Below are 24,586 nucleotides of genomic sequence, written 5' to 3'. Positions count from 1 at the left end.
ATTGTACTTGTCTTATTGCCCATTTGTTGAGTTATCTGATTTGGTTTTCAGTCAAATTGTGTTCTTAACTGTTTCTCCTTTACAGGTCATTTTCCATCCTGAATTTCTATCCTCCACGAGTCCTCTGCTACCACTTGATTATGAGGACTTCGTCCGTGGTTGCAACCTTGGAGTATTCCCCTCCTACTATGAGCCTTGGGGATACACACCGGGTATGGTTTGAAAATGTGGCAAAACGTGGTTCCTTTTGCGTATACCAGTTAGATCAAGATCAGTTGTTGAGAAAAAGTATACCGATTCCCATTGTGTTTGTTAGGAGTTTCAAGCCAGAAACTGCAAGACCAACAATTTAGATTGTTACAGTCAGCTTGCACAAGGGGTGAGATGGACTGTAACTGATCAGATCCAACAAAAAGAGCTGGAATGGAAAGTAGTGAAATAGTCAACACCACACCAACGGAGATCAAGACATCATTGAGACTAGAGAGATAATCAAGACGATTGTGGTGACCATATTTCCTGAATCTTTCAAGTTTCTTCTGCTTCTTCAGGTGAATGTACTGTAATGGGCATTCCCAGTGTGACGACTAATCTTTCTGGTTTTGGGTGCTTCATGGAGGAACATGTAACAGATCCTGCTGCCTATGGTGTGTAGACACATGCGCACCTACATACCGTAATTGCCAATAATCCAGACAAACTGACATCTTTTCCTCACTCTCTTCTCAGGTATTTACATCGTGGACCGGCGGTTCCGTTCTGCCGAAGAGTCCTGTAACCAGCTGACTCAGTTCATGTTCAATTTCTGCCAACAGTCACGGCGTCAGCGCATCATCCAGCGCAACAGAGCAGAGAGGTTGTCTGACCTGTTGGACTGGAGATACCTAGGACGGGTTTGTTATTGCAAAACAATTAGGATTACATTTTATGGATCATTGGGATAAAATCTGCTCTTTGGCATTTCAAATGATAAAATGTCCAACATTTGGCGGCTTTTCTTACAGGTTTTTTTGATAGTTTTTTTTAATCAGATAAAAATACTTGCTCTATGGGGTTTAAGTCTGTAGATTCGATCTAAACCTCATTTAGCCATTAATTTCTATCCCATCTGATCTTGTACAGGAAGCGGGGACCTGGACGTTAGACTTCTCGAAGTTGTTGCTGATACACTATGAAGTGACTAAACCGTATAAAGTCGCTGACGATCGGAGTTAGGACGTGTGCCTTTGTACTTGACGCAGTAAGCAGATGGAGTTTGGTTGGTGTAGGTAAATAAAAGACGTGCAGGTTTATTTTCCAAATCAAAAAAAGCGGCAAATAACTCATAACATAAATGTAACCAAAATAACCACGTATAGTTCTCACCGTAAACAGGTATAGCTCCAATGCATTGACACGGTCGAAAACGGTTTAATTCCTGTCAACCCCACCATGGGTTTTATAGCTTCCCAGTACCATGGACACAAGAGTCCCTCTAGTGACGTGGAGGGTAAATTACAACAATCCAAAAATAACACAAAAGGACAAAAATGGCTCATATACATTCCAAAAGTAGTTTTCTGGGTCACTTGATGTTTTTGTCATCAACTGCTGTTGTTTTCCTTGATCCACCTGTCTGGTGTATATTGTTTTCTTCTTTAGGACAGTCCAAACGGATATGTTTGCCATATTTTGAAAGGCATTACATTCTAAGTGTGTTTTGAATTTCTTTGATAAAATCAATAACGATATTTTTTTTTTGACTTCTCATTTACAGTTCTACATTCACGCACGCCTCCTTGCACTCAGCAGAGCTTTCCCTGACAAGTTTAAAGTGGACCCCGTGGCACCTTTGAAGGTCAAATCCAACGCTCCAAATTAATAATGTATTGAAAAAAAAATCAAACATTTATTGCTACATTTTTGTTTAAATGTCAACGCAATGTTACGCTGCTTCACACTAGTCAAGCTGTATATATCTTGTGAGCAAAGAATGGAGTGAAAATATAATGTACTGAGAATAATCCAGAGAAAGAATTGTTTGCTTACCTTCCATCCATGAATTTTTGGAGGCACGCTCATGTTCAGGTGCAGGTGGTTGCATCTGACCCACATTTGTTAGGCCTTAATTGGCAGTTTAGCATTTGGAAGATTGACAAGCCATCACTTTGGCTTGCATTGACACTCCGACTATGAATACCAAGACTTCCTTTTGCTCAGATTTTAGGGATATATTGAGCATATATACATTTGATACACAGAATTGTACATTTGAATAATGTCACGAAAAGAGTCGTCTTCTTTTTTAATTGCTTTATTACAAAGTCTTTTGATTTTAGAAGGTGTCTTTTGATTTTAGAATTACCCATCAGCCATTTTTTCTCTCCACAGACGGAAGGTTTCCGCTACCCCCGGCCTTACTCAGTGCCCCCCTCTCCGTCCGTGTCTGTCCACTCCACACCCCACCACAGCGACGTGGAGGATGACGATGATGATGAACCCTACGATGAAGACGAGGAGGCCGAAAAGGACCGATTGAACATAAAGGCTCCCTTCGTCCTGGGTGCTGCGCCAGAGGGCAAGAAGAAACAACCAGGGGAATCTGGAAACTGAGATTTAACTGATTTCCAGGATTCCAAAAAAAGGTAAATTGAGAATATGCAGGTGCCAGGACAGATAATTGATGTTTATTTTACGATTTTTCCGGGATATTTTTTCAACACTTTCACCCTGTCTCTTCTAGTGAACATATAAAGAATCTCTATTTCTGTTTTCTGGAGAATTCTTGGGGTATGTAAAAAAAAAAAAAAAAAAAAAAAAAAGAATATTTGCGCTGACCCCGTGATCCCTTGATGAAGAGGGGGAAAAACAGAGAAAAACTTTCTAATGTTACAAAAAAGTTGTAATCAGGGTGGTCGGAATTTGGGGAAAATGTCTGGCCTATCTAATTCGAAGCACGTATGGATAGAAATGCTGTAAGTTCAAATCATGAATGCAACTTCAGTTTAAATTCTGTTTATTAAAACACCACATTTCAAATATACAGTTTTCAGATTTGCTGATAGAATATACAAAAGACCTTTTCTTCTCCTCCACGCAAAAATGAATAACGACATCTTTCAAACTAGGAAGTGGAGCGCTTTCTTCCACACTCTTCTCTCTTCCACACTGGAATCTCCTGAAAGTACACCTCCTCTGGGTTTTCAACAGCTACACAAAAAAGAAAAAGACAAGACGATTAGATTTTAGTGGGAACAGTGCATCAGTTCATTCAAATTGTCTGATTTGTTTTAATATGCACTTATCTCTGGATGCTAAATGTTACTACAATGACATTGTACTTAAAACTGTAAAAATAATAAAAAGATGAAACCCTTGCCTACAATTTATTTGAGATAAAAAAAAGTAATTTCAGTAACAATCATGACTGGGTGCCTGTGTAAAAAAAATCGGAACTAATGATGGAATCTGTTGTTTCTTGGTCTGAATAGACAATAAATAAATAAATAAATAAATAAATAAATAAATAAATAAATAAATGAGAATAAAAAACATATTTCACTCGTTTTTACGTTCATCACTGGCCTGCTGCAAAAAGTTGAGCAAAATGGTGGCAGCTTGATCCACGCTCAGCTTCTCTGTGTTCTGACTGCGGGTCTCTGTTGAGAAACAAATATCATTTTCGATGGTTTAAATTTGTTCCAAACAAAGAATATTTAATTTCTGGTTGTTTTAATTGACTTTGATTATGGTTTCTTATACCATATTGATATGACTCTCAAAAACATGTGGTCACAAATATTTTTGCTGAAACGAGCATATGCTGTACTTGGAATTTATTCTCTTAACAAATGTTGATGAAAATATAGTTTTCAAATTATTTTTGATAAATGCAGGGGGAAAAAAAAGAACGGAACCATTGTGTTTGAGTGTTGTTGCGCTCAAGTGCCCAGTTATGTGTAGGAACTCCGCTTTGATCAAATGTGTCTTGTCTGTGTCTTCACGCCTTTTCCACATTACCAATGTGTCAGGTCAGTTATGTTTAGAAAGTACTTCTAATGGAATAGTTGAAACGTTTTGTGACGTTTACGTGATAAATGTGGAATAAGTATCTTTGCGAAGTGGGTTGGCGTTATCGTTGGGGTTGTCTGCGGGTACGCACGGCGTACGAGGTTTGTTAATGCTTTGCTAGCGGAAACGTGGTTGGACTACCACGAGGTAGCGCTGTTGGCTGCGCTGAAGTTCCCAACGTAATTTGTATTGCGCTTTGGATAATGTTGATTCGATTGTAGAATGTCAAAATGCTGTGGTTTGGTTATTTTAAATTCACTATAAATGTTCGGGACCTATAGAAAAGCCTTCCCAGTGTTTTATTTAAAAATAAGTCCTCTTAACAGCTTTTTGAGTAACATTGCTCGTTATTTGATCTGAAATCACAGTATAAATGATTCGACTCTGTATATTTCAGAAGCCAGCAAAAATACCGATGCATGCTTAAATATTGAAAAAACTAATAACAAAAACTAATTTTTTGTTGATTATAAATTGTCACAATGTACTTGTGAAGCGATTTGATCATTGTTTGTATTAAATAGAGGAAATTTGGGATGGAAAGCAACGAGTCCGTGTTTTCACTTCTCCACATTACCTGACGTCTAGACACCTAACCAAAATACTTTTGTTATCCGGGAGTCCAAGATTTTGGGACCCGTAATAGTGATGTTTTTTTTTTTTTTAATGTCAACTGTTTCCAGCTGTTTAGCATTGACAGAAATATTTTACAATTCACTTTTACTTATGTAGTAATTTACACTGGTACCTAAATGTAAAGTGTCATACACGTCTCCCTCTTTCCGGTCCTCTGAGATGAACCTGCGTCCTTCTGAGAAATTACAGAGTAAAGCATGAAATTTGTAGAATAAAACTTTTGAAGTAACTAAAATGTGAATTGAGCTACGTACGAGTGCCTTTAAGGTACAACATAGCCTGCGGTGTCCAGTTTCTCCTTTGAAAAGAGCCCTTAAAGTAGGGGGGGGGGGGGGGGCAGATTTAAAAAAATTAATTATACACACAAACATGTTTAAATAACACGTTTTAAAAAAATACACAAGATGGATTGGGCATTGTTCATATTTCTGGTAATTTAAGAAAAACGTAAAGAAACCAAACCTTACCTTCGGTGCACTCTGGCTTTGCGTGACAAATGCAACCAGTAAGAGAGTGAAAATATAAATTAAAGTGACAGTCTTCAAACCCTGTAGAGAGGCAAAATCATTTAATATACAATGTCATAACATAGTTTTTGGATTATAACGCCGTTTCCATATTATGTGATTTGGCTACGAGACATTCAAAATATTACAAACAGCTGAAAACTCCAGCCACTATAACAGTCTTGAAGAATCAATCAAAACGCAACATTGTTACAAATTCAATCTTCCATAGTGTTATTTGAGTTAATCTTAATACTTACTTTCATGGTGAACAATATCACAAATTTGGTGTCCAGAAGCCAAGCGGATACAGCTGAAAAGGTCCTGAAGGACTTAAGCTGCTCTTCCTCCTCCTCGCATTTATATCCTCAAGACGGCAAAGACTCCCAGTGGCTCCCCTCTTCATGCTTGTAGCAATAGGTCACAACAATTTGATGAATGGGGTGGGCGGGTGCCAAGAGCGCGAATGAATGGAGGCTACCGAGCAATTCATCGTGTTCATTGACTGGATGTAGTATGCTGTAAATATTTCTGAATTAAAAACGCTGCTGTAAGCAATTCCAGCTTCACCAACGGCACTCTTTTTCAAAATGATATTGTAGGGTGCAGGGAAGGAAGGCCAATAGAAAATGAGTCAGTGATGTCAATAGTGTCCCACAGAGTATTGATGTGAGGTGTGTGTGTTTTATGACAGACAAGTCGGCCATATTTTCCAACATCGGTGCCTTATCGATGGAGATGCTCTGGACTCTTCTTCTCCTTGTTGGGGCCTGATAGAACTCGAACCGGGACCACCATGTCAGTTGCGTCTTCCTTGTGTCTTGTTTTTCGCCCCCGAATCAGCAGCACACTTCTCTTTAGGCTTTAATTTCAGGCGGTGAAGTGTATATCTGCTCTGAGTTCTCTGCCACAAGTTCCTCTGAAAGAAAATTGACATTATTTGGGATTGACTTCAGGACCTACATAACAAATGTAATAAATAGTCTTGATACAAAGATATTCACAGAACCGAAGACTTTCGGACTAATGGTGAAGAATCTACAACAAACAATAGCGTACAGTTGCCTCCATTTAACCTCACGGACTAATTAGCTAATCTACCTTTCCGAAATAATAAATCGAATTATAATTCCAAAGGCCATAAAGGGAAGTATTACCAGGAAGAACACATTTCCAGAGGCCATAGGTTTTCCCCACTGCTGTTTGCCACAGACGAAGTGTGCCATCTTCAGAGCCGCTGGCGTACAGCTCGCCGTCCGGACTGAAGCGGACACAGTGCACAGGACCAAAATGACCTTTATAAGATTCTGCGGATGGAAGAAAAAAAATATAATTGTGTTGGATGCAGATAAAATATGCTCAGTGATGTGCTCGCTTTTATGAGATGAATGAAGTGACATTTGCTTCATTTTTGACCAATTGCCAAACAGTAAAGCTCTTACCCAGCTCTTCCTTGGTGCTGTAGTCAAATTTATAAAGCTTGAAGTCCTCTCCACCAGCAACAAAAAAGTCCTTGTCGGGGTGGAGGGACGCAGAGTTGATGGTAGCTGGGGCATCTACAGACTTGATCAGGTCAAGGCTGAATAATTAAATGGCATCTTGTTACAATATGACATTTGTATTGTAAAAAATTGAATGAAATCAGAGTCAACCTTTATTGCAAATTGTGAATGTGAGATTTAGCTCCATAGAGCTGTCACTATATATTTTATATTATAGTGTAATATTTTTTAGAATTGATTATTGTATTATTATCATGTATATATTATTATCGAACGATCTGTTTGCGGCAAGGCTTCACTCTGACCTACCTGAGAGCGTTGTAGAAAGCGATCGTCTTTCCGTATGTGATCACGAGAATTTCACCGTCAACTACATACTCCATGCTGCTCACCGACGTATCAAACGTCAGCGTCTTTACCACCTCCATTGAGGTCCTGTCCCACAATCTGGTAATGTTCAAAAAACGTTTGATAACTAACTGGAGAATGATTCCATGTCAACTAAATGTAAAGTTTCATTCCACTGACCGTATGGTTTTATCCTCTGCTGCTGACAGAATTTGTTTGTCGTCATTACACCACAGGGCCTTCTTGATTGGTGAGGTATGACCGGCGATTTCCTGTGGTGCTGGAGACAACATATGTCCCCGTGAATGTAAATAAAAACAGAATTTCACTTCTTTACGCACCTGCTTCTGGGCTACTGAGATCGTAGATCCGCAGGAGCTTATCATTTCCTCCAGTCAATAGACAGTTACTATCCTAAAATGAAAACGGTTGACAGAGTTACATGAATTTCTACTACAACTGTTTGACAAAATAGTTGCACACTCACCTGAGTAAAGGTAACGGTCTTGACAATATGTTTGTGAGCCAACGTGAGGACTTCATCACCACTGACTGCATCCCACACTTTCCTGGAAAGCATATTAAGTACAGAACTAAATATAGGTTATCCTTGTGATGTTTAACCAATTAATATTTGAAATCCAGTAGAAGAATCGCTAGACATCATAAACTAAACAACTCCCATCCTTTTAGGATCTGTGGATCCCATTTTGACGTTTTGGGTGCTTTTTTGCCACAGCAGTGCTGAACCACAGCAAACACAAGATTGTTTATTATTCTATTTCAAGTCTGTCTGGTTTAGGTGATTTGTTTTTACAAACGATTTGTTGCTCCCTGGTAGCCATGGTAACAAAAGTTACACAAATCATTGGTCTCGCAATAGAACGGGTGGGGTGTTATTACTGCCTCCTCAAAACAGGGCGTTTTAGAAGGTTTAAAATAATTGTGTGAGGATATTTCGATAACAGTCCACTCACGCTGAGAAGTCGGCCGCAGCAGTGGCTGCCTTGGTGGCGTCAGTGTTCAGAGTGGCTCCCCAAACAGCACCTTTGTGACCCAGAAACGTTCCAATCCAGTCTCCTGTGTCTCCCTGGCGCATCATGGGCTTGCCATCTAAACAAACAGGAAAAATAAAGTGAAATGTTTCTGGAATGTTGACTTACTCCAGACAGAACAAACGCAATCTCAATGAGAAAGCGTCCTTTTTGTTGAACGGGACATACGCACATCTGACAGTGGAATAAAATTTCTTAAAGTGGAACCGAAGGTCAGAAAATAAAATGAAAACACCAGAGGCGCCCCCAAATTTAACTCTGTGGAACACCATATGACAATGGGGAAGAGCGGGACAACCAAGGTATGTAAACGACAAATCAGACTAGATGAAATCACATGAAAAAAAAGTGATCCTAATTCAGAGTGATTTCAATTAGAATAATAAAAGAGAAAAGTCTCCATGTAAACCTGGCTGAAGTCTCCAGTATCAGGTTGTCATCTAAGAAGGATTTCAACTCAGTGTACCACATTTCTATTTTTTAGAATTTTCAAATTGAAAGGCAGCTTGAAAATAGGTCAACATTTTGACAAAACATCTTGATCAAGACCAGGTTTCCTGAGCATAGGTTGCAGCACTGCATGTTAAATTTGTTAAAGGGCTACACCAGAATACATACTGCAGTTGACAATGGCCAAAGCCGATTAAAAATTGGGAGAAATAACAATGGGTGAGTTCCTGTAATACAAATTAAAAAGAAAATCTGGTCTCACCTTTGCAGGCGCTGATGAGAAAGTAGCCATAAGGAGTGATTCCACTGAAGGCCAAATCCACCACAGGCCTAGTGTGACCGGAACAAGTGAGCGGTGTCTGTCTCATCGCCATGGTCCTTCAGTTGGGTAGATGACGGTTCGCACTAAGAGGGGGCAAGAAGCGGGTGGCACTTTATCTGCTAGCTAGCTGGTGAAGCTAACAGGGGAAGGGAAACACGCTCTAAGTTTACTAGGCGATATGCGTTGTATTGAAGTGCCAGCTTGTGGCTGTTTTAAAGGTACAAAAAGGAGAAAATTCAGCGTATTCTTTAGCCCAACTTGAACGGCGGGTTTCCCTTCCCAGCAAAGCAATGGCTATCGTGCTAATAGCTACAACATAGCAACTAACTAGCAACGTGCAATGCGGTGGAACGACCACGGGGTTAATATAACCCGGTATTCCGCTTGCCACAGCGGGGTTACACTTCCGAGGGTGCGGTTTCAAAATAAAACATTTGTTTATGTGTATAGTATGACTTGACACATTGTAAATGGCGAGTCATGCCCATGAAATCACTTACGACCCAGCCGATTCTGTTACTAGACCCTCTCAAAAGTGAACCTTAATGCAAATTGATCAATTTTATAAATTTAATTTGGCTTTTACAAAATAAATAATAATAATTTCTAATATAAATATCTTTTTTGCCATAGGCTCACAATTTAATGATTTGTGTATGTATTTTGTAGTAATTCTAAAATATTTGAATCCAACGTCACATTTTTTTTTATTTTTTAACGACACCAACGGGATGATTTTGATTTTGAGGCGGCCTCTCCCAGTGCTTTTGAGTTGATGTCTTTCGCCCCCCTGCTGGATACTATGATGCTCACGAAACACGTTACATTAAATTTGAATTTATGAACAGCTGCAACAATTTCATACGACTATTTTTTTTAACTGACCCAATTTTTAACCAATTTTTTGGGGGAGGGATCATTTTTCCTTCCACACTATTTACTGCTGCTGCGAGTAATATGATTACTTCTGATGTATTTTCCTCACATATGGGCTGTTTTGTTACAAATTGCATTATTTTATTTTAATTAATAGTAATCTCATTCTAAATGTATTTTTGTGAGTTGTTTTTATTCTGTGAGTAGTCTTTCATATTTGTTCTGAAATCTATTACAGCCGTTCATGCCATGTAAACGGGCGTGTGGTGTTATTATAGGCAGCGTGCTTCTAGTCCTAACTAGTCCTGTAACCTGTATCTGCAGCTGGATCAAACAAAGGGAATGTCCTGCTTCTCGGCTGCGGGAACAGATGGCGCCTGGAACCTGGTGAATAAGCAGAAAACAGAGGGAGTGGACGCGGATGCGGATCATGAGGGCTGCATCACTTGAAGCGTCATGGTGACTCAATCTAGCGTTGAGGATGAGAGCACTTTGTGGATTTTTGGTTGTTTTCTACGATCGATTTGAAGCATCTTAATCCTCAAAGGGTGGCGGTGTGGATTTCTAGTCTGCTGTGTCTCCCTCCTGCGGACGCGCAGTTCCGCTCATCCGACGCAGGGAGGGAGGAGAGGGGCGATGGCCGCCGGTGGAGCAGCGGGAGGATGCGGAGACACGGTGGAGCAGTGTCGGGCCGAGGTGGAGCGTCTGACTCGGGAGCTGGCGGAGGCCAACCGCGAGAAGATCCGGGCGGCGGAGTGCGGGCTGGCCGTTCTGGAGGAGAACCAGAGCTTGAAGCAGCAGTGTGCCGAGCTCGAGGCCGATCAGGAGGCTCTGAGGCTGGAGTTGGAACAGCTGCAGGAGGTGGGCTCAGCAGGGGTACGGTTTTGTTACTTGGAAAAAGTCAAGAATTGGTATAGGACAAAGGAGAATAATTTTAAGTTTCTACATACTTTCATGAAATATCTTTGAGTCATGTAGGTCAACTCATCACTGACTGGCAATTTGCTTCATCAGCTTCAAATATTACTCCTGGATAACAGATTGAAAATTGCGATTTATTTTTAATTACAGTTTTTGGCAAATTAACCGATAGAGTGTATCAAGTGATAAAGCCGAGGGAAAACTAATAAGAAAAAAACTATATAATTACAAGACTTGAGTCGAGCAGCCATCAAGGCAATTACATTTGTTGGGATCTTTTTCCAGATGATCTTTTTCCTGATGCACCATATTTGCTTTGAATTCTGGGCTCCACGAAAATATTCTGCTGACCTCACAACGGGGTTGCTACAAACTTCTAATAAGACAAGTAAAGGATATCAAGCCTAATGACCTCAAAACGATTTTGATGGATACAGTATATTTGTAATGGTGGAGAATCAAATGGTTTAAATTAACTAAAAATTACTGTACATGGTTCAAATACGTTTTCTATGTAGAATGCATGCATCCATTTGTCTTGTGGGACTTTTACAATATACTTACTGTAATGCCCTCACATGTGACAAAGAAAAGCCACGGTCACAAATGCACTTTTCAAATCTTTATTAATTGGAAGAAGAGTTAAACACAATGAGCACAATTGCTCAAGAGCTGCCATATGCCACAGCTCAGACTTACTTCCTGTTTAATTTTGCATTTTGTGTTCAAGTGTGAGTAAAGTTAGCCAAACATAAGATTTAAGTGAGTGCCTGAACTTCTGCTCACTCATTCATTTCCAGCCCACTTAAAAAAAAAAAATATGTTTGACGTCAATGGGGGTTCAAGTTTAAAATCATATTTTCTAAACACCTGCAAAATTAAACTTTCTTTTTATATTGCGGAGGGGATTATTTAGATTACATCTTCAAAATTGATTTTATATCTGAGCCTTAAGCGATTCAGTCAGTAACTTGTTAATTCATCCATCCATCCATCCATTTTCTGAACCGCTAAGTCCCCACGGGGGTCACGGGCGTGCTGGAGCCTATCCCAGCCGTCATCGGGCAGTAGGCGGGGGACACCCTGAACCGGTTGCCAGCCAATCGCAGGGCACACAGAGACAAACAACCATTCGCACACGCACTCACACCTAGGGACAATTTGAGTGATCAATCGGCCTACCAAGCATGTTTTTGGGATGTGGGAGGAAACCGGAGTGCCCGGAGAAAACCCACGCGGGCTCGGGGAGAACATGCAAACTCCGCACAGGGAGGGCCGGAGGTGGGATCGAACCCGCACCCTCCTAACTGTGAGGCGGACGTGCTACCCAGTGTGCCACCGAGCCGGATAATTTGTTAATTCCTCTTCCCAAAAGAGCACATCTGACAAATTCTGCCGTTATTCCCTTTCTATCAACGTATTAAAAAAGAAATAAAGTGTGCACTGGTGCTAAGGGACATACTATGGCAGAAGAATGGAAAATAAATGGATGAAGAGAGGAGGGATAATCAGATTTAAAAATACTTCATTCCACTCCCTTGGCACCGGCCTTTTGTTTCACTTTTGTTTCACTGTCATTGCTCCATTGTTCTCAACACTACTCCTGACATGAGCAAGACAACAATGTTGTTTTCATCCGTCAATTCAAAACTCATTAAGGGAAAATATTGGAGCTTCCTTTGATGTATGAAATTCCTCATAATTTCATTCACCTGTATTTTGTTTTGATACAATACAAAAATGGCATGTCAGGAAATTGATGATGCAGAGACATGTGTACTAGACTGGATTGGTCATCTGGCATGCAGGGCAGATGCCCAGTGGGTCGCCACCTTTGGGGCAGGGTGCTATCAAATTATTTTTTTTCTTCCTCTTTTCCCCTAAGAGACCATCCCACAATTTTGAGCATGCGGACCTTTAATTCATTTACAATAAAGACAGCTAAGCAGCTAATCAACATCAGTGGCGGAGATACGTGGAAGTCCGGGGTCATCAGGAATCATGTCTGAATACAAATTTTATAAGAATCTATATTTTGAATAGATTCAAATAGATAGATTCAAATATCACTATCGATTATTTTTAGAATAAATTATTCTATCGATTAATTTATCAAATAATTGGATAACATTTTATTTGCACGAAAGTGAATTTCAAAACAATTTTTTCCCATTTACTTTTCTTTATTTTGTATTGTTAAGTGATACAAAATAACTAAATAATATTCAAACAATATCACACAAGAGGTTTTAATTTTTATTAATCAATTCATTTTGACAGCCCTACGGTAGAGTACAGCCAGGAGCAACTATTAGATTTCAAATCATATGAAAATGGCACATTTTTGTAGTTGCAGTTACAGTGCCTCCAAAATACACCCAGACAGATCTAGATAAAATTTGGGCCAAATTGCTTTTTTGTGTTTCAACATGGCATTAATTTAATAACTCCATGAGATCATGTGGCAACCCGAGATCTAACCGATCTGCTATAGGAGTCATAGAGCAAGACTACTAGGACTGACGTAAACTTATTACGCGTTTTCATTTCAGATTCAGATTTCAGTTCAGCAACATCAGAAGATGTTTCATTAAAATTGTCTATAGTTTAACAGAAATCTGAAGTTTGATATAAAATCCACATTATATAAATAACGACATTGAACATTCAAAATCCCTGATGAAATTATTATGACCTCATCGTTATAAATAATTCATGACGACGCTTCCACACGTGCGTATGATATTGTGAGTGTGTGCCGGGGCAGGCGCATTTCCACACATGCATTTTTCAGGCAGTTAGTCTGCTCTTGACTGCTTCTGCTCTGTGGCTCTGTGTTATTCATAACCAAAAGAGCTAGAGACCTGGAAGTTCCAGCTCAAAAGCATTCATAAAGACAAGTCAAATGGCCGTAGCACTTGAATTTGACTGAGAATACCAAAATTAAGCCTATATTGTCCTAAAACCTTGCTAGAAATCTGACCGAGAGTCCCCAATGACATCATACCAAGCAGAGAGGGGTGTCATTGACAGTGACGTAACAGAAAAGTAACAAAGCAAGTACTCCTTCACCTTTTAACACTGATGCTACTACGTGGTGCATTTTTCATCAACACTTCACTCACCTCAAATACATCACACACAATACCTATTGGAACACCTTTAAGATTCATTTGAACAAGATCGAGGCTAAAGATCTGGAGAAAGAAAACAACACTCATTACATTACAGTATTGATTTATACCAGACAGACTCATTATTGATTATGCTCTAAATCCTCATTTAGCGCACTGGGCAAAGGTTGGGCAAAGTACTGTGAAAAAATCTCAAATTACCACTAGATTTGTTGTTCTAGAAGAAGCAAGAATACAAGAAGCCCAAAACAAAAGGAAATGAAAACATATGGTTGTTTAATTGTAAATAACCATCAAATTTAAAAAATATTTTTCATCTGTTTCATCTGTTATCTTTATGAAATAATCAAAAAACAGATGTGGTGTCCCTAGAGGCGCTAGAGGTTAATGCAGTCGTTAAACTTGAGTTGCTATTAACTCAATCACTGCCAGCTCAGTTAAAATGGATCTTTAACGTCAATAGCCATCTATGGGAGTGAATGAGTTAATTGGCAATCCATTCATTTATGCTACACTATTACACCACCACTCTCCAAATATACCGTGTTGACCCAAATATAAGACTACCCTGATTATAAGACGATCCCCTCTTTTTCAAGACTTAAATTTGAAAAAAAGACTTTTTGAACACCAAATTTAATTTTTATACAGAAAATAATTACAGTACATCTGAAGCAAATGATTATAACAATATATTTAAGAGAAAAAGCATGTTATTTTGCCTCATTCAAATCATGCAAAAAATGTCTATCACATCTTACCTGAATATCTGAACATTTAAATATGTAAACTAAAGTGCAATCACATTTGTAAATGAATGGCTTCTGGTTTTTCCATTTTTTGTTATCTCTTCTCTTATTTTCTTCTCTTTTCTTTCTTACCACTATTTTTTATTTTCCTTCTTCGTGCTACCGCTATTTTTATTTTTATTCTTCGTGACAGGGGTTCGCTTTGGCCTGGGGAGTTAAGTTCAGCATTCGCTTTAAAGATATCTGACGCCATCTAGCATTGTGAATGGGTGTAATGTCTAGACCAGTGGTTCTTAACCTGGGTTCGATCAAACGTTCGGTGAGTCGGCTTCAGAGGTTCGGCAGAGCTGGTATGTCATTGCCCCGCCCCCGGCCGCCTCCGCCCCGCCCCGGACACGCCCCCCGCCCCCCGCCCCCCCGTCCGCGGATGGCCGAACACACCAGCAGCAACCCCTCGTCCGCGGATGGCCAAACACACCGGTAGCACCACCCCTCCCCGTCCGCGGATGGCCGAACACACCGGTAGCACCCCCCCGTCAGCGGATGGCCGAACACATCGGTACCATGTGTCAAATGATCCGAACAACTCGTGCTTTATACTCTCTCGCTCCACCCAGGCATTTGGTCAGGCCTACTCCACCCAGCGTAAGGTGGCCGAGGATGGCGAGACCAACGAGGAGACACTGCTGCAGGAGTCTGCTACCAAGGAAGCTTACTACATGGGCCGGCTCTTGGAGCTTCAGGCCGAGGTCAAGCACAGCCAGGCCACTGCGGCCAATGCACAAGCCGACAATGACCATCTGAGCTGCCTGCTACAGGAGTTGCGAGAGGTAAAGTGCAGAATCATGCATATAGAGTGACTCAGAACAAGAAAACACATGGATTTAAATCCAATTGGATACTCAAGCCAAAAGCTGTAGTTCTAAGCACACGAATAAATTGAATCAGAAGACTGTAATACAAAAGTGGCCTTTCTTTCTTCTTGCTTTGTCTCAGCAGAGTAATGAAATGTTGGAGCTACAGCGTAGCCGCGTGCGAGAAGAGATCGGGGAGTACAAGTTTCGAGAGGCAAGGTTGATTCAGGACTACACAGAGCTGGAAGAGGAAAACATTTCTCTGCAGAAACTGGTTTCAACCCTCAAACAGAATCAGGTACAGATTTGTACGTGGATCATGACTGCAACACAACAACAAATGATTTGGAAACTTAAAAATCCCATGGGGTGATTTTTAAATAACTACTGACCTACTCAGATGTTCTGTCACCTCCCCCCTCCCCCTTTTTGGGTGTAGTGGAGTGTAGCTTGGACTTGGAGCAAATGTTATCCATAACATTGAGAAATGTATAGTTTTCAAATTACCTAAGACACATGTTTTAGGATTTGGGAGTAAACCGACACAAGTACAAGGAGAACATGCAGAGATTTGGAATTTTGATAATCTAACTGTGACTCATTTATTTGTAGCAAATCAAACTAATTGATTTTTACCTCGATTTATGATTCAGGTGGAATATGAAGGTTTAAAACATGAAATCAAGGTTTTGGAAGAAGAGACAGATGTTCTTGACAGCCAGTTGCAGGATGCGCTGCGTTTGAAGGACATCTCTGACTCCCATCTGGAGGAAGCACTGGAGTCGCTGAAGAGCGAGCGTGAGCAGAAGAATCACATGCGCAGAGAGCTGGTTCATCATCTGAGCATGTGTGATGTGGCGTACACGGGCAGCGCACACCTGACGTTCACGTCGGCACCACCCAGCGGCACAGCTACGCCTACAACTTTGCTCTCGCCAACTGCAGAAGATCCGTTAAGGTATTAGTATAACAGAACCTCTGAAAAGTCCAACCTCTATAAGATGCATGTCAAGAGCCTTACCAACAGAGTTTTATTCTGAACCTACAGATGTAATGGCCATGTCCAAGGTGCAACACAAATGGCAACAGCTTCAGCGACGGTGGCTGGTGCTAACAGAGAATGTCGGAGTCGTAAAACCGAAGGTGTGGCAACGTCAGACCTCTTCAGCGAGATGAACCTGACAGAGGTTCAGAAGCTCAAGCAACAGCTGTTAATTGTGAGATCCTTTAAAGTTTCTTTTTGTAGAACCGACTCGTCATCCTCTTCATTGTGAGCCTTATAATGACGCATGAGATTATTTCAACATCTGTTAAATTCATAACAGAACGTTTGAATCCTATTTGAAGCCAAACCCTCGAGAATAATTTAGTCTAAAACGATGCTGACGGACAACATTCCCACTGTGCACACTTCAGTCTCTGAGCCACAGATATTCATTGTCCTCTTTTATTCCAACATATAATTCCCCATATTAGTATACCGTACATTTCAAACCACCGTGTACCAGATAAAGTCTTATTTATTTCCCATCCAAGTGTGCCATCGACTACAGTCCAGCAGAGTGTTTGCTTTTATTGCTCATTCCCCAGGCTGATAGACTTTCATTCCAAATCGCCCTTCAGGTTTTGCATCTTAAAAATATGATAACTTCTGCTCCTTTCAGGTGGAACGTGAGAAAGTAGCACTCATAGACAGTTTGCATGAATCCCAGATGCAGCTCAAAAACACCCAGGGTGCTCTGTCTGAACAACACGAGAAGACCCTCCGCCTTAGCCAAAAGGTCACCGCCCTATGCCGTGGACAGCAAGGGGCCCAGACCAGTTTTGATTCTCTGCTCAACCCCGAAGACCTTACGGGACTTGACCATGAGAAAACCAAAGACGAAAATGAGGATGAGCATGGCACAGTGTGTAAAAGTCCAGTATTTTCAAACCAGTCACCAGGTTTGGAGATCTTGCAATGCAAATGCCAGGTGGCTGTGACCGAGGTGGTTGAGCTCAAGTCGGAAGTGAAAGCCCTGCGGGACAGGTTGGCTCAGTGTGGGGAAGCACATGAGAAGCCAAGAGGAAATGCTCTGCAACAGAGACTGGAGAGGAAGGTAACAGCATTTGAAAAGAGCTGCCACGAGGGGAAAGAGAAGGTAAGCTTATATTCTCTGTCTTTTTGTATTACCATAAATCCACAAATATATTTACATTTGACAGCTAATAGATCTTGTGTCTCAAATCGTCGTGTAATTTGACCAACAAAAAAAAACCTCTAGTGGACACATCCTTTGTAACAACAACATTCAACAACATTCTGGCAACAATCAAACACTGTCGTGGTTTGGGGCTGCTCTGCTGTCGAGGACCTGGATGACTTGCTGTGATTAACGGAACAATAAATTCAGCTGTGTATCAGAAAACCATACAGGAAAACATTTGTCCATTAGTTTGTACCCTCAACCTAAAGTGCTCTTGGGTTATTCTGGAATGACTGAGATGTCCCATGTCAGATTTCTAGATTGGAGGCTGAGTTGCAGGCGGCTCAGTTGGCAGCCGGTGAGAGCCAAGGGGCTTTGAATGCTGCTCAGGATGAACTGGTGATGCTGAGTGAGGAGCTTGCCCAGCTCTACCATCACGTCTGTCTGTGCAACAACGACACACCCAACCGTGTCATGCTGGACTACTACAGGTCTTACGCTGGTTTTAGGTGCATGTATCAGCCATTCCGGCAAATGATAAAGCTCTGGTGTACAAACGACCTTTAACTCGACTTGAAACTTCTGAGCATCTCTATTTTCTCTTCTAGACAGGGCAGGGGGCTCAGGGGCCTGTCCGCAACTCTCAAAGCCATGTCTGCTGACAACAGTAAAGTTCTCCTCACGCCACGCCTTGCCAGGAGACTGGCCACCGCTACTTCCACAACCTCAACTTCCGGGGAGTCCCGAAGTCCCTCCGAGTCTCCGTCCAAAGAACCGCTATCCGGTATGGATAGAGGAAAAGACAGTAAAGAGGGGGACAAGGAGCTTATTCGGGGTCAATCGGAGCAAAGCCTGACTTCCTACAGTCCTCCGACCCGGTCACCTAGCATCAGTGCCTCATCATCGTCCTCATCGTCCTCATCGCCCGCCTTGGAGCCAGCTGGTGAGCTACGCAGAGAGCCCTTGAACATCTACAACCTCAACGCCATCATCCGAGACCAAGTAAAGTTGACTTTACATATCTTTATTTTCATTGCTACTACTCTGTACTTGTTTCCTTCACCGGATTCGATTTATTTCTAAAACATTTCAAACTTGATTCTCAGGTAAAGCACCTGCAGAGAGCAGTAGATCGGGCTCTTCAGCTGTCCAGGCAGAGATCTGCAGCAAGGGAACTGGCTCCTTTGCTTGACAAGGACAAAGAAAGCTGTTTGGAGGAGATCCTGAAGCTGAAGTCTCTGCTCAGCACCAAGAGAGAGCAGATAGCCACTCTCCGGCTGGTCCTCAAAGCTAACAAACAGGTGGGGGTTAGGGTTAGCACAATAAGTGGGAGCATGAGACAAAGACGTCATGGGACAAACACTGCAAGGATTCAAACCAGATGTTACATTTCCCTTGTTTTAGCTAGTAGCCTTTTCTGATCACGACCCTAAGCAATTATTTTTAAAATTTGCTGATGTTTCGGGTGATGTGTATCTGTGTGTGTTTTTCACAGACAGCAGAGGGGGCTCTTACTAACCTGAAGAGCAAGTACGAGGCAGAGAAGTCAATGGTGACCGACACAATGACAAAGCTAAGGAACGAGTTGAAGGCCTTAAAAGAGGATGCGGCCACTTTCTCCTCTGTACGAGCAATGTTTGCCACCAGGTCAGTGAGCAGATGCAAGCAATGAAAAAAATTCAGACGCCAAACCACATTGTCGAGTTGCTATACCAGGGGTGGGCAAACTTTTTGACTTTTAGAATTGGGTTCTAAATTTTGACCGGGGGGCCGAACCAGGAGCAGATGGATGTAGTGTTTGTGTGAAATAATATAAACGACCTGTAAAGGTCATTGCATAAAAGGTTTTGGCCTTTAGTAGGTAGTAAAGCATGGATATTCAAAAAAGGTTTTTTGAAAACAAATGCATTTATTAACAGCATTAAAAAAAAAAAAATCCCTGAAAAACTGCTATCAGTGATTCTCATAAAATACGACACTGTTATTATGAATAACAGTCTCCATCACTTCAGTGCCTGCAGGTCAGATTAATGAAAGATGTTTATTTTATGAGATCACATCAAACGGCAAACATTCTGACCAAATATATCATATTGAAGAATCGGTGAAAGCATACATCCAAATAAAGTAATCAAAACGGCAACACGGTGAGGGGTATCTGAAAATCAGAGCAGAGTTTTAACTCATAAACACCTGGTAACAGAGGTGAGGAAACGGGAAACACTTCCTTAAAGTAAGCCTTAAGAACTTTACAGGTTAAGATTAGTCACAAACAGGTGGTGCATCAATGTCCTTGAGGATCCTGCATTGTTTGAAAATGAGAATGGTCGCTAGTTTCAATCCCTGCTATTTGTACAGATCATATTCAAAATGCATATTTTTACAACAAACTTGAAAGCCTCCCCTTCATTTTCAGTGGGAACAGTGTTGTTGGTCTCCCTTTTTTGCTCGTGTGTCATAGTCTGGAGTAAAATTTGTTGTGGCAATTCTTAGGAGAGATCCCAGGTGTTGGTCCGTTTACCTAGATCCTTGACGGGTTGATGTTGATGTTCATGTGGCTGAACGTCACGTCGCGTACGTCGAGCCAAATTGGCCACTCTTTTTAAACACTCGGCACTCAGTGTCCACCTTGCTTTTCCTTGGACGACTCATTTTAATGGAAGGATTCTAGGGGAAGGTTTGTGGGTGGCTTTAGCGTAAAACTGTATCCGAAAGCTCGGCGCGCAAATTACAAGAATGCTGTCGTCACAGCCCACGCTCTAAATTCGGCACTGATACAAATAGAGCGCGAGTGCGCCATTTCCGTACTACTGAGTACGTACACGCACTTGTGAGTGTGCACCGAGCTTTCTGACACGGCTTCCGGTAGTAAATGCGCAGGCGAGTGGTTCCCCATCTACTGGGGAAACGCAGTCATTGCAGGCAAAATGACCGAAAAAAATGTTTAATAATACAATTTATTTAGGGTTGGCGGGCCGGATTAAACGGTCCCGTGGGCCGGATGTGGCCCGCGGGCCGTAGTTTGCCTATACCTGTGCTATACAGACCTGAACAGTGACACAAAGCACAGGATAATCAAATGTCCGGCAGCATCAAAATCCAGCAGATAGGGGTCCAAGATAATATTTTGAGGAATAGCCTGAGAATATATTCTGTCAGCCTTGAATCTTTTGCTGGAGCTCTCATTGGGAATCAATTCTCGATTAATTCTCCAAGGCGAGCAATCAAATTCTCCACGTGAAACTTGCAAAGTGTCTCAAAAGTTGCATTCAACCTTGCGATGGAGCTCACTCATATTGGCCACACGCCCATTTTGACTAGTATACATAAAGAAATTGACTATATTTTTGCTAACTCACAGAGGTATAGTGGCCTAAAGGGGTCAAACAGGCTTCATACTGTATTGGCTAGAAACCTACGCTACAGGTCCAATAGTTACAGGACACAATTATTTAACATGTTGGCAGTGATTAACCAGCTTCATGAGAATTTTGTTGTTGTATCCACCTCATATCATATCCTCTTGCTTTTTGTTAATTACATGGTTTGAGCCTAATCTTTTTATCCCTTAGGTGCGATGAGTATGTGACCCAACTGGATGAGATGCAAAGACAGCTGGCCGCAGCTGAGGATGAAAAGAAGACATTGAACTATCTCCTGCAAATGGCCATTCAACAAAAATTGGCCCTCACCCAGCGTCTTGAGGACTTGGCATTCGATCAAGAGCAAACACACCATAACCGTGGGAGCAGGGTGACCCGCAGGAAGAACAGCACCCCCAAAGTAAGTCTAGCAACCTCAGCTTCAGCCTCGGATTTGGTGCAGGGCTCTGGTTCAAACTTGGTCCCCAGTTGCCCCTCCCCTTCCTGCCTTAATAGTCCAACATCACTTGTTTCTACTGCTACAGACTCATCCTTAACTCTGACATCCCCTATATCACACATAGCCTGCCGCAGCCCATCGTCACCAGCGATCGCCTCGACAGTCGAAACTCTGATGGTAGAAAGTCCCCCGTCACTGGAGGTGTCAACCCCGTCCTCAACCCCTCAAAGGCTTACTCAGTCACGGTGGACCCTTGGAATGCGAACGCTTGTCGTTGATTCCCATAGTTTCCGAATTACATCTCCTTTCTCCCGTAGCGCGACTCCTTCAAGACATGTCACCCCAGATACTCAAACCACTACCATGACAACAAGCAGACCTAACCAAGCAGGCTCTGTCCCTTCGTCTCCCTATCGATCCCCATTATTGGGCCTCAAACGCTCTTTGTGGAGCCCATTACCCCGGACTCGTCCGTTGTCCAGGCTGACGGGTACCTCGGTGCATCACATTCCCTCATCGTCCTCTCATTACTCTTCTTCCCACTCTCCGTCTTCCTCCCACAGTTATTCACCCACCTACTACAGCCCTTCCGGCACGACATCATACAGCCACTCTAGCCACTATACTCCTCTCTACCCCAGATATTACAGTTCCTACCGACCCAGACACTGACCCTACATTTTTGTTCCTCCTTGTTGAAACTAAAACTTGCTTAAGTTCTCTTTTTCTGTTACCTGAGTTGTGTGAGTTCACAAAGAGGAGGAAAACATGTGGCGTCCCTTTTCTCGTTTTCTATTTTCCTGTGCCTACACTTTGGCCAATGGATTTGGAATATTTTGTGACATCTCTCAGGGAGTTGATATCAGGAGCACAAGTGGCCCTGCCTTCCATTTCTTTCTGTGACGGCTCATTAGTCGAAACGGGGACATTAACAGACTTTTTTAGCATTTTCAATTGACAACTCACATGCAAGATTTGTTAAAAGCAAATATTCACTGGACATAGCCTTTATCAGTGTGCTATCCACTCTGTATGAAACTATATTGAAACTCACATTCTGTAGTCGCAAATGGTCATCTGCAAGTGTTTTTACACTTTGAAGTAAAGGACTAAAGTGTGCTGTCTGTGACGAAGTTGGTTAATCCAGTCAACACACTTGAATGTGGAAATCCTTTCAGTTGTCTATATATTAACCAAGATGATTTTATTCTTAGTGAGAAATGTGTAAAAATATTTCTAAAAGTGTCAAAAAGCAAGCCCCCATCCCACCCCTCATATACGCTCAATCAAATTTGCAGTTAAATAAATAAAAAAATCAACAGCCACTCGATGAGGAAATTTGATGATTAGTGTTTAGACTTTTATTCTGATTTTTGTTAAGTTTGTATATTTTGATTTTTCTGGTTTTGTGTTTAATCGAAGTGTATTTATCACTTCCAACACTGACATGCTTTTTCACTGCAGTATTTATTAATTTTGCTGGACTGAATAAAGTAAAGAGGACAAGCTATACAAGTGAATCAATTTCCTTCACAATGACAGCCAGTCATGCACAAGATGGTGACATGAAAGTTTATCCTAAAAAAAAGAGATGGAAATGTCGAGAAGCGCGTGGTTGTCTGCAAATTGTTCAGCAAAAACTTATCTCCAAAGCAATTATGTTATGTATTATTATATTATTAGCATTAGCATATTGTAACGCACATAGACACCAGAGCTAATGTTAGCTTTAGCCATCTGACGTATGGAAAAATTTAAACGTATATTGGTGGCATTCAATGATTGATGAAGCCAACGTCAGACACCTTTTAATGTTATTTACATATTTCATAATTTGTAACATATCTTCTGTTGAATTTATTTGTCTGCTCTTTTATTTTCATTTTTCACACTTGCACTTTTGGCTATATTGCTGTTGCTACACTGATGATGCCTATTATTCTGAAATATTTTGTATGGCCTTGATTGCTTTCACTAATGTATATGTCCAAAGATATTTGAATTGTTCTTTTCACAATACAGACAACTGCTTACAATGTGTACAGTATGTGCTTTTTTTACTTTCCATCAATGGAATTTTTAAAGAGCACCTCTCTGTTACAATTTCTCCAAATGCAAAAAAAGTCACATTTTGCTGTGTGACAGTTTTTATGTTTTCATTTTTTATTTGCTGTTATTAATTGAAAGATGGACATCTCATGGACATCTCGAATGATTAAACCTAATCAAAAATACAATCAATATTAACATATAATTCAATTCAATTGTTTTGACACAAGAAAATTAACCTAAGTGAATTCACATTATACAAGCATTTACAAGTTTAAAACTTAAGATGTTCAAAGTTACACTTACTTAATTTGCATTACATGTTATTTATTTATCCTTACAAATGATTCAATTGATTCAAACTTTAATATTGGGAAGTTTGGTTAACCTACTTTTATACGTCTACGCGAGGTAAATATTTTCCAATATTAAATTTTGCAAGTTCAGTTAATGAATATTAATTGAGGGCAATATTTTTAATGTGAAATTATTACATTTGATTGGATTATTTTGATTTGCACTATTTCCTATGGGTGTATTTTTTTTTTTCAATGTTTTACCAGGTAAGCCAACTGTGTCCAAAGTCCGGCCCGCGGGTCAAATCCGGCCCCCGGTCAGATTTCATACGGCCGCTTTGGTCTTATGATGTATTATTTATGAATAAAAAAAAATCATGAAACTTGAAACTGTAATTCGTCCTATTACCAAAAGGTGGCAGCACCACTGCTCTCCACTCATTTCTGCTATGGCAACTGCAAAGAAAACGAGGAAATTTCACTTTGAGGGCCGTCGCTTTCAAGAGAAATGGGAATTACAATACTTCACTGAAAATCAAGGCAATTGTGTTTGTCTAATTTCTAAAGAGACAGTTTAAGGATTTCAACCCAAAGAGACACTCCATCCATCCATCCATCCATCCATCCATCCATCCATCCATCCATCCATCCATCCATCCATCCATCCATCCATCCATCCATCCATCCATCCATCCATCCATCCATCCATCCATCCATCCATCCTCTTCCGCTTATCCGGGGTCAGGTCGCGGGGGCAGCAGCTTCAGGAGGGACTCCCAGACTTCCCTCTCCCCAGCCACTTCATCCAGCTCATCCCGGGGGAACCCAAG

General features: G+C 41.1%; 4 protein-coding genes across 14 annotated transcripts in view; 2 read left to right on the top strand and 2 right to left on the bottom strand.

Annotated features, from left to right (window-relative positions):
• The window catches only part of gys2 (glycogen synthase 2), a 46,763-nt gene extending 42,170 nt beyond the window's left edge, over positions 1-4,593 (top strand). For 2 of the 5 annotated variants that reach the window (XM_049760599.1, XM_049760598.2), the window contains exons 13-18: positions 86-212; positions 552-647; positions 730-893; positions 1,757-1,837; positions 2,371-2,624; positions 3,108-4,593. In XM_049760599.1, the coding sequence (XP_049616556.1) occupies positions 86-212; positions 552-647; positions 730-893; positions 1,757-1,837; positions 2,371-2,592 (690 nt within the window). In that variant the 3' untranslated portion in view covers positions 2,593-2,624; positions 3,108-4,593. Of the gene's footprint in view, positions 1-85; positions 213-551; positions 648-729; positions 894-1,756; positions 1,838-2,370; positions 2,625-3,107 lie in introns of those variants that run through there. The other 3 variants (XM_049760600.2, XR_007489513.2, XM_049760601.2) reach the window with 3 other exon arrangements.
• On the bottom strand, positions 2,979-5,857 carry spx (spexin hormone). 3 transcript variants are annotated; one of them, XM_049760656.1, is made up of 6 exons: positions 5,453-5,857; positions 5,154-5,234; positions 4,941-4,998; positions 4,799-4,861; positions 3,542-3,638; positions 2,979-3,189 (listed from the first exon to the last, which is right to left on the bottom strand). In XM_049760656.1, the coding sequence occupies exons 1-6, from the start codon at positions 5,456-5,458 to the stop codon at positions 3,183-3,185; spliced, it is 312 nt and encodes a 103-aa protein (XP_049616613.1). In that variant the 5' UTR covers positions 5,459-5,857; the 3' UTR covers positions 2,979-3,182. The 3 variants fall into 3 exon arrangements, with proteins under 3 accessions (XP_049616613.1, XP_049616612.1, XP_049616611.1); XM_049760655.1 differs by having other exon boundaries at positions 3,552-3,638; XM_049760654.1 differs by having other exon boundaries at positions 3,565-3,638.
• A 6-nt stretch (positions 5,858-5,863) lies between these two features.
• On the bottom strand, positions 5,864-9,250 carry strap (serine/threonine kinase receptor associated protein). The gene is made up of 9 exons (XM_049760635.2): positions 8,810-9,250; positions 8,020-8,155; positions 7,530-7,611; positions 7,384-7,456; positions 7,223-7,322; positions 7,004-7,141; positions 6,635-6,771; positions 6,350-6,499; positions 5,864-6,111 (listed from the first exon to the last, which is right to left on the bottom strand). Exons 1-9 carry the CDS (start codon positions 8,919-8,921, stop codon positions 6,050-6,052), a joined length of 990 nt encoding a protein of 329 aa, XP_049616592.1. The 5' UTR covers positions 8,922-9,250; the 3' UTR covers positions 5,864-6,049.
• Positions 9,251-9,442: 192 nt separating this feature from the next.
• Positions 9,443-23,451, top strand: LOC125992025 (protein bicaudal D homolog 1). Of its 5 annotated transcripts, none has more exons than XM_068649661.1 (12): positions 9,443-10,606; positions 15,167-15,379; positions 15,546-15,701; positions 16,057-16,361; positions 16,452-16,620; positions 17,068-17,544; positions 17,902-18,080; positions 18,198-18,591; positions 18,696-18,890; positions 19,085-19,236; positions 21,162-21,372; positions 21,536-21,730. In XM_068649661.1, exons 1-12 carry the CDS (start codon positions 10,382-10,384, stop codon positions 21,584-21,586), a joined length of 2,727 nt encoding a protein of 908 aa, XP_068505762.1. In that variant the 5' UTR covers positions 9,443-10,381; the 3' UTR covers positions 21,587-21,730. The 5 variants fall into 5 exon arrangements, with proteins under 5 accessions (XP_068505762.1, XP_068505760.1, XP_068505759.1 ...); XM_068649659.1 differs by having other exon boundaries at positions 9,448-9,821; positions 10,070-10,606; positions 21,162-23,451; XM_068649658.1 differs by having other exon boundaries at positions 9,448-9,944; positions 10,070-10,606; positions 21,162-23,451.
• The last annotated feature ends 1,135 nt before the right edge of the window (positions 23,452-24,586 follow it).

This window comes from Syngnathus scovelli, chromosome 22 (genome assembly GCF_024217435.2).
Source record: "Syngnathus scovelli strain Florida chromosome 22, RoL_Ssco_1.2, whole genome shotgun sequence".
In the NCBI taxonomy this organism is placed as follows: Eukaryota; Metazoa; Chordata; class Actinopteri; order Syngnathiformes; family Syngnathidae; genus Syngnathus; species Syngnathus scovelli.
The sequence above is the reverse complement of the archived record's forward strand: the minus strand, read 5'-3'. Positions and strand labels throughout refer to the sequence as shown.

Excerpts from the sequence above, each read along its gene's own strand:
- spx (XM_049760654.1), bottom strand. Across the intron at positions 4,999-5,153 it reads AAAGCCAGAGTGCACCGAAG|GGCTCTTTTCAAAGGAGAAA; the intron begins GTAAGGTTTGGT and ends CCCTACTTTAAG. Across the intron at positions 3,639-4,798 it reads GTATGACACTTTACATTTAG|AGACCCGCAGTCAGAACACA; the intron begins GTACCAGTGTAA and ends GTTTCTCAACAG.
- strap (XM_049760635.2), bottom strand. The coding sequence starts at position 8,921 with ATGGCGATGAGACAGACACCGCTCACTTGTTCCGGTCACACTAGGCCT. Across the intron at positions 7,457-7,529 it reads AGACCGTTACCTTTACTCAG|GATAGTAACTGTCTATTGAC; the intron begins GTGAGTGTGCAA and ends TTTTCATTTTAG. Across the intron at positions 7,323-7,383 it reads TCTCAGTAGCCCAGAAGCAG|CACCACAGGAAATCGCCGGT; the intron begins GTGCGTAAAGAA and ends TGTTGTCTCCAG.
- LOC125992025 (XM_068649659.1), top strand. The coding sequence starts at position 10,382 with ATGGCCGCCGGTGGAGCAGCGGGAGGATGCGGAGACACGGTGGAGCAG. Across the intron at positions 16,621-17,067 it reads TCAAGCAACAGCTGTTAATT|GTGGAACGTGAGAAAGTAGC; the intron begins GTGAGATCCTTT and ends TGCTCCTTTCAG. Across the intron at positions 19,237-21,161 it reads CGAGCAATGTTTGCCACCAG|GTGCGATGAGTATGTGACCC; the intron begins GTCAGTGAGCAG and ends TTTATCCCTTAG.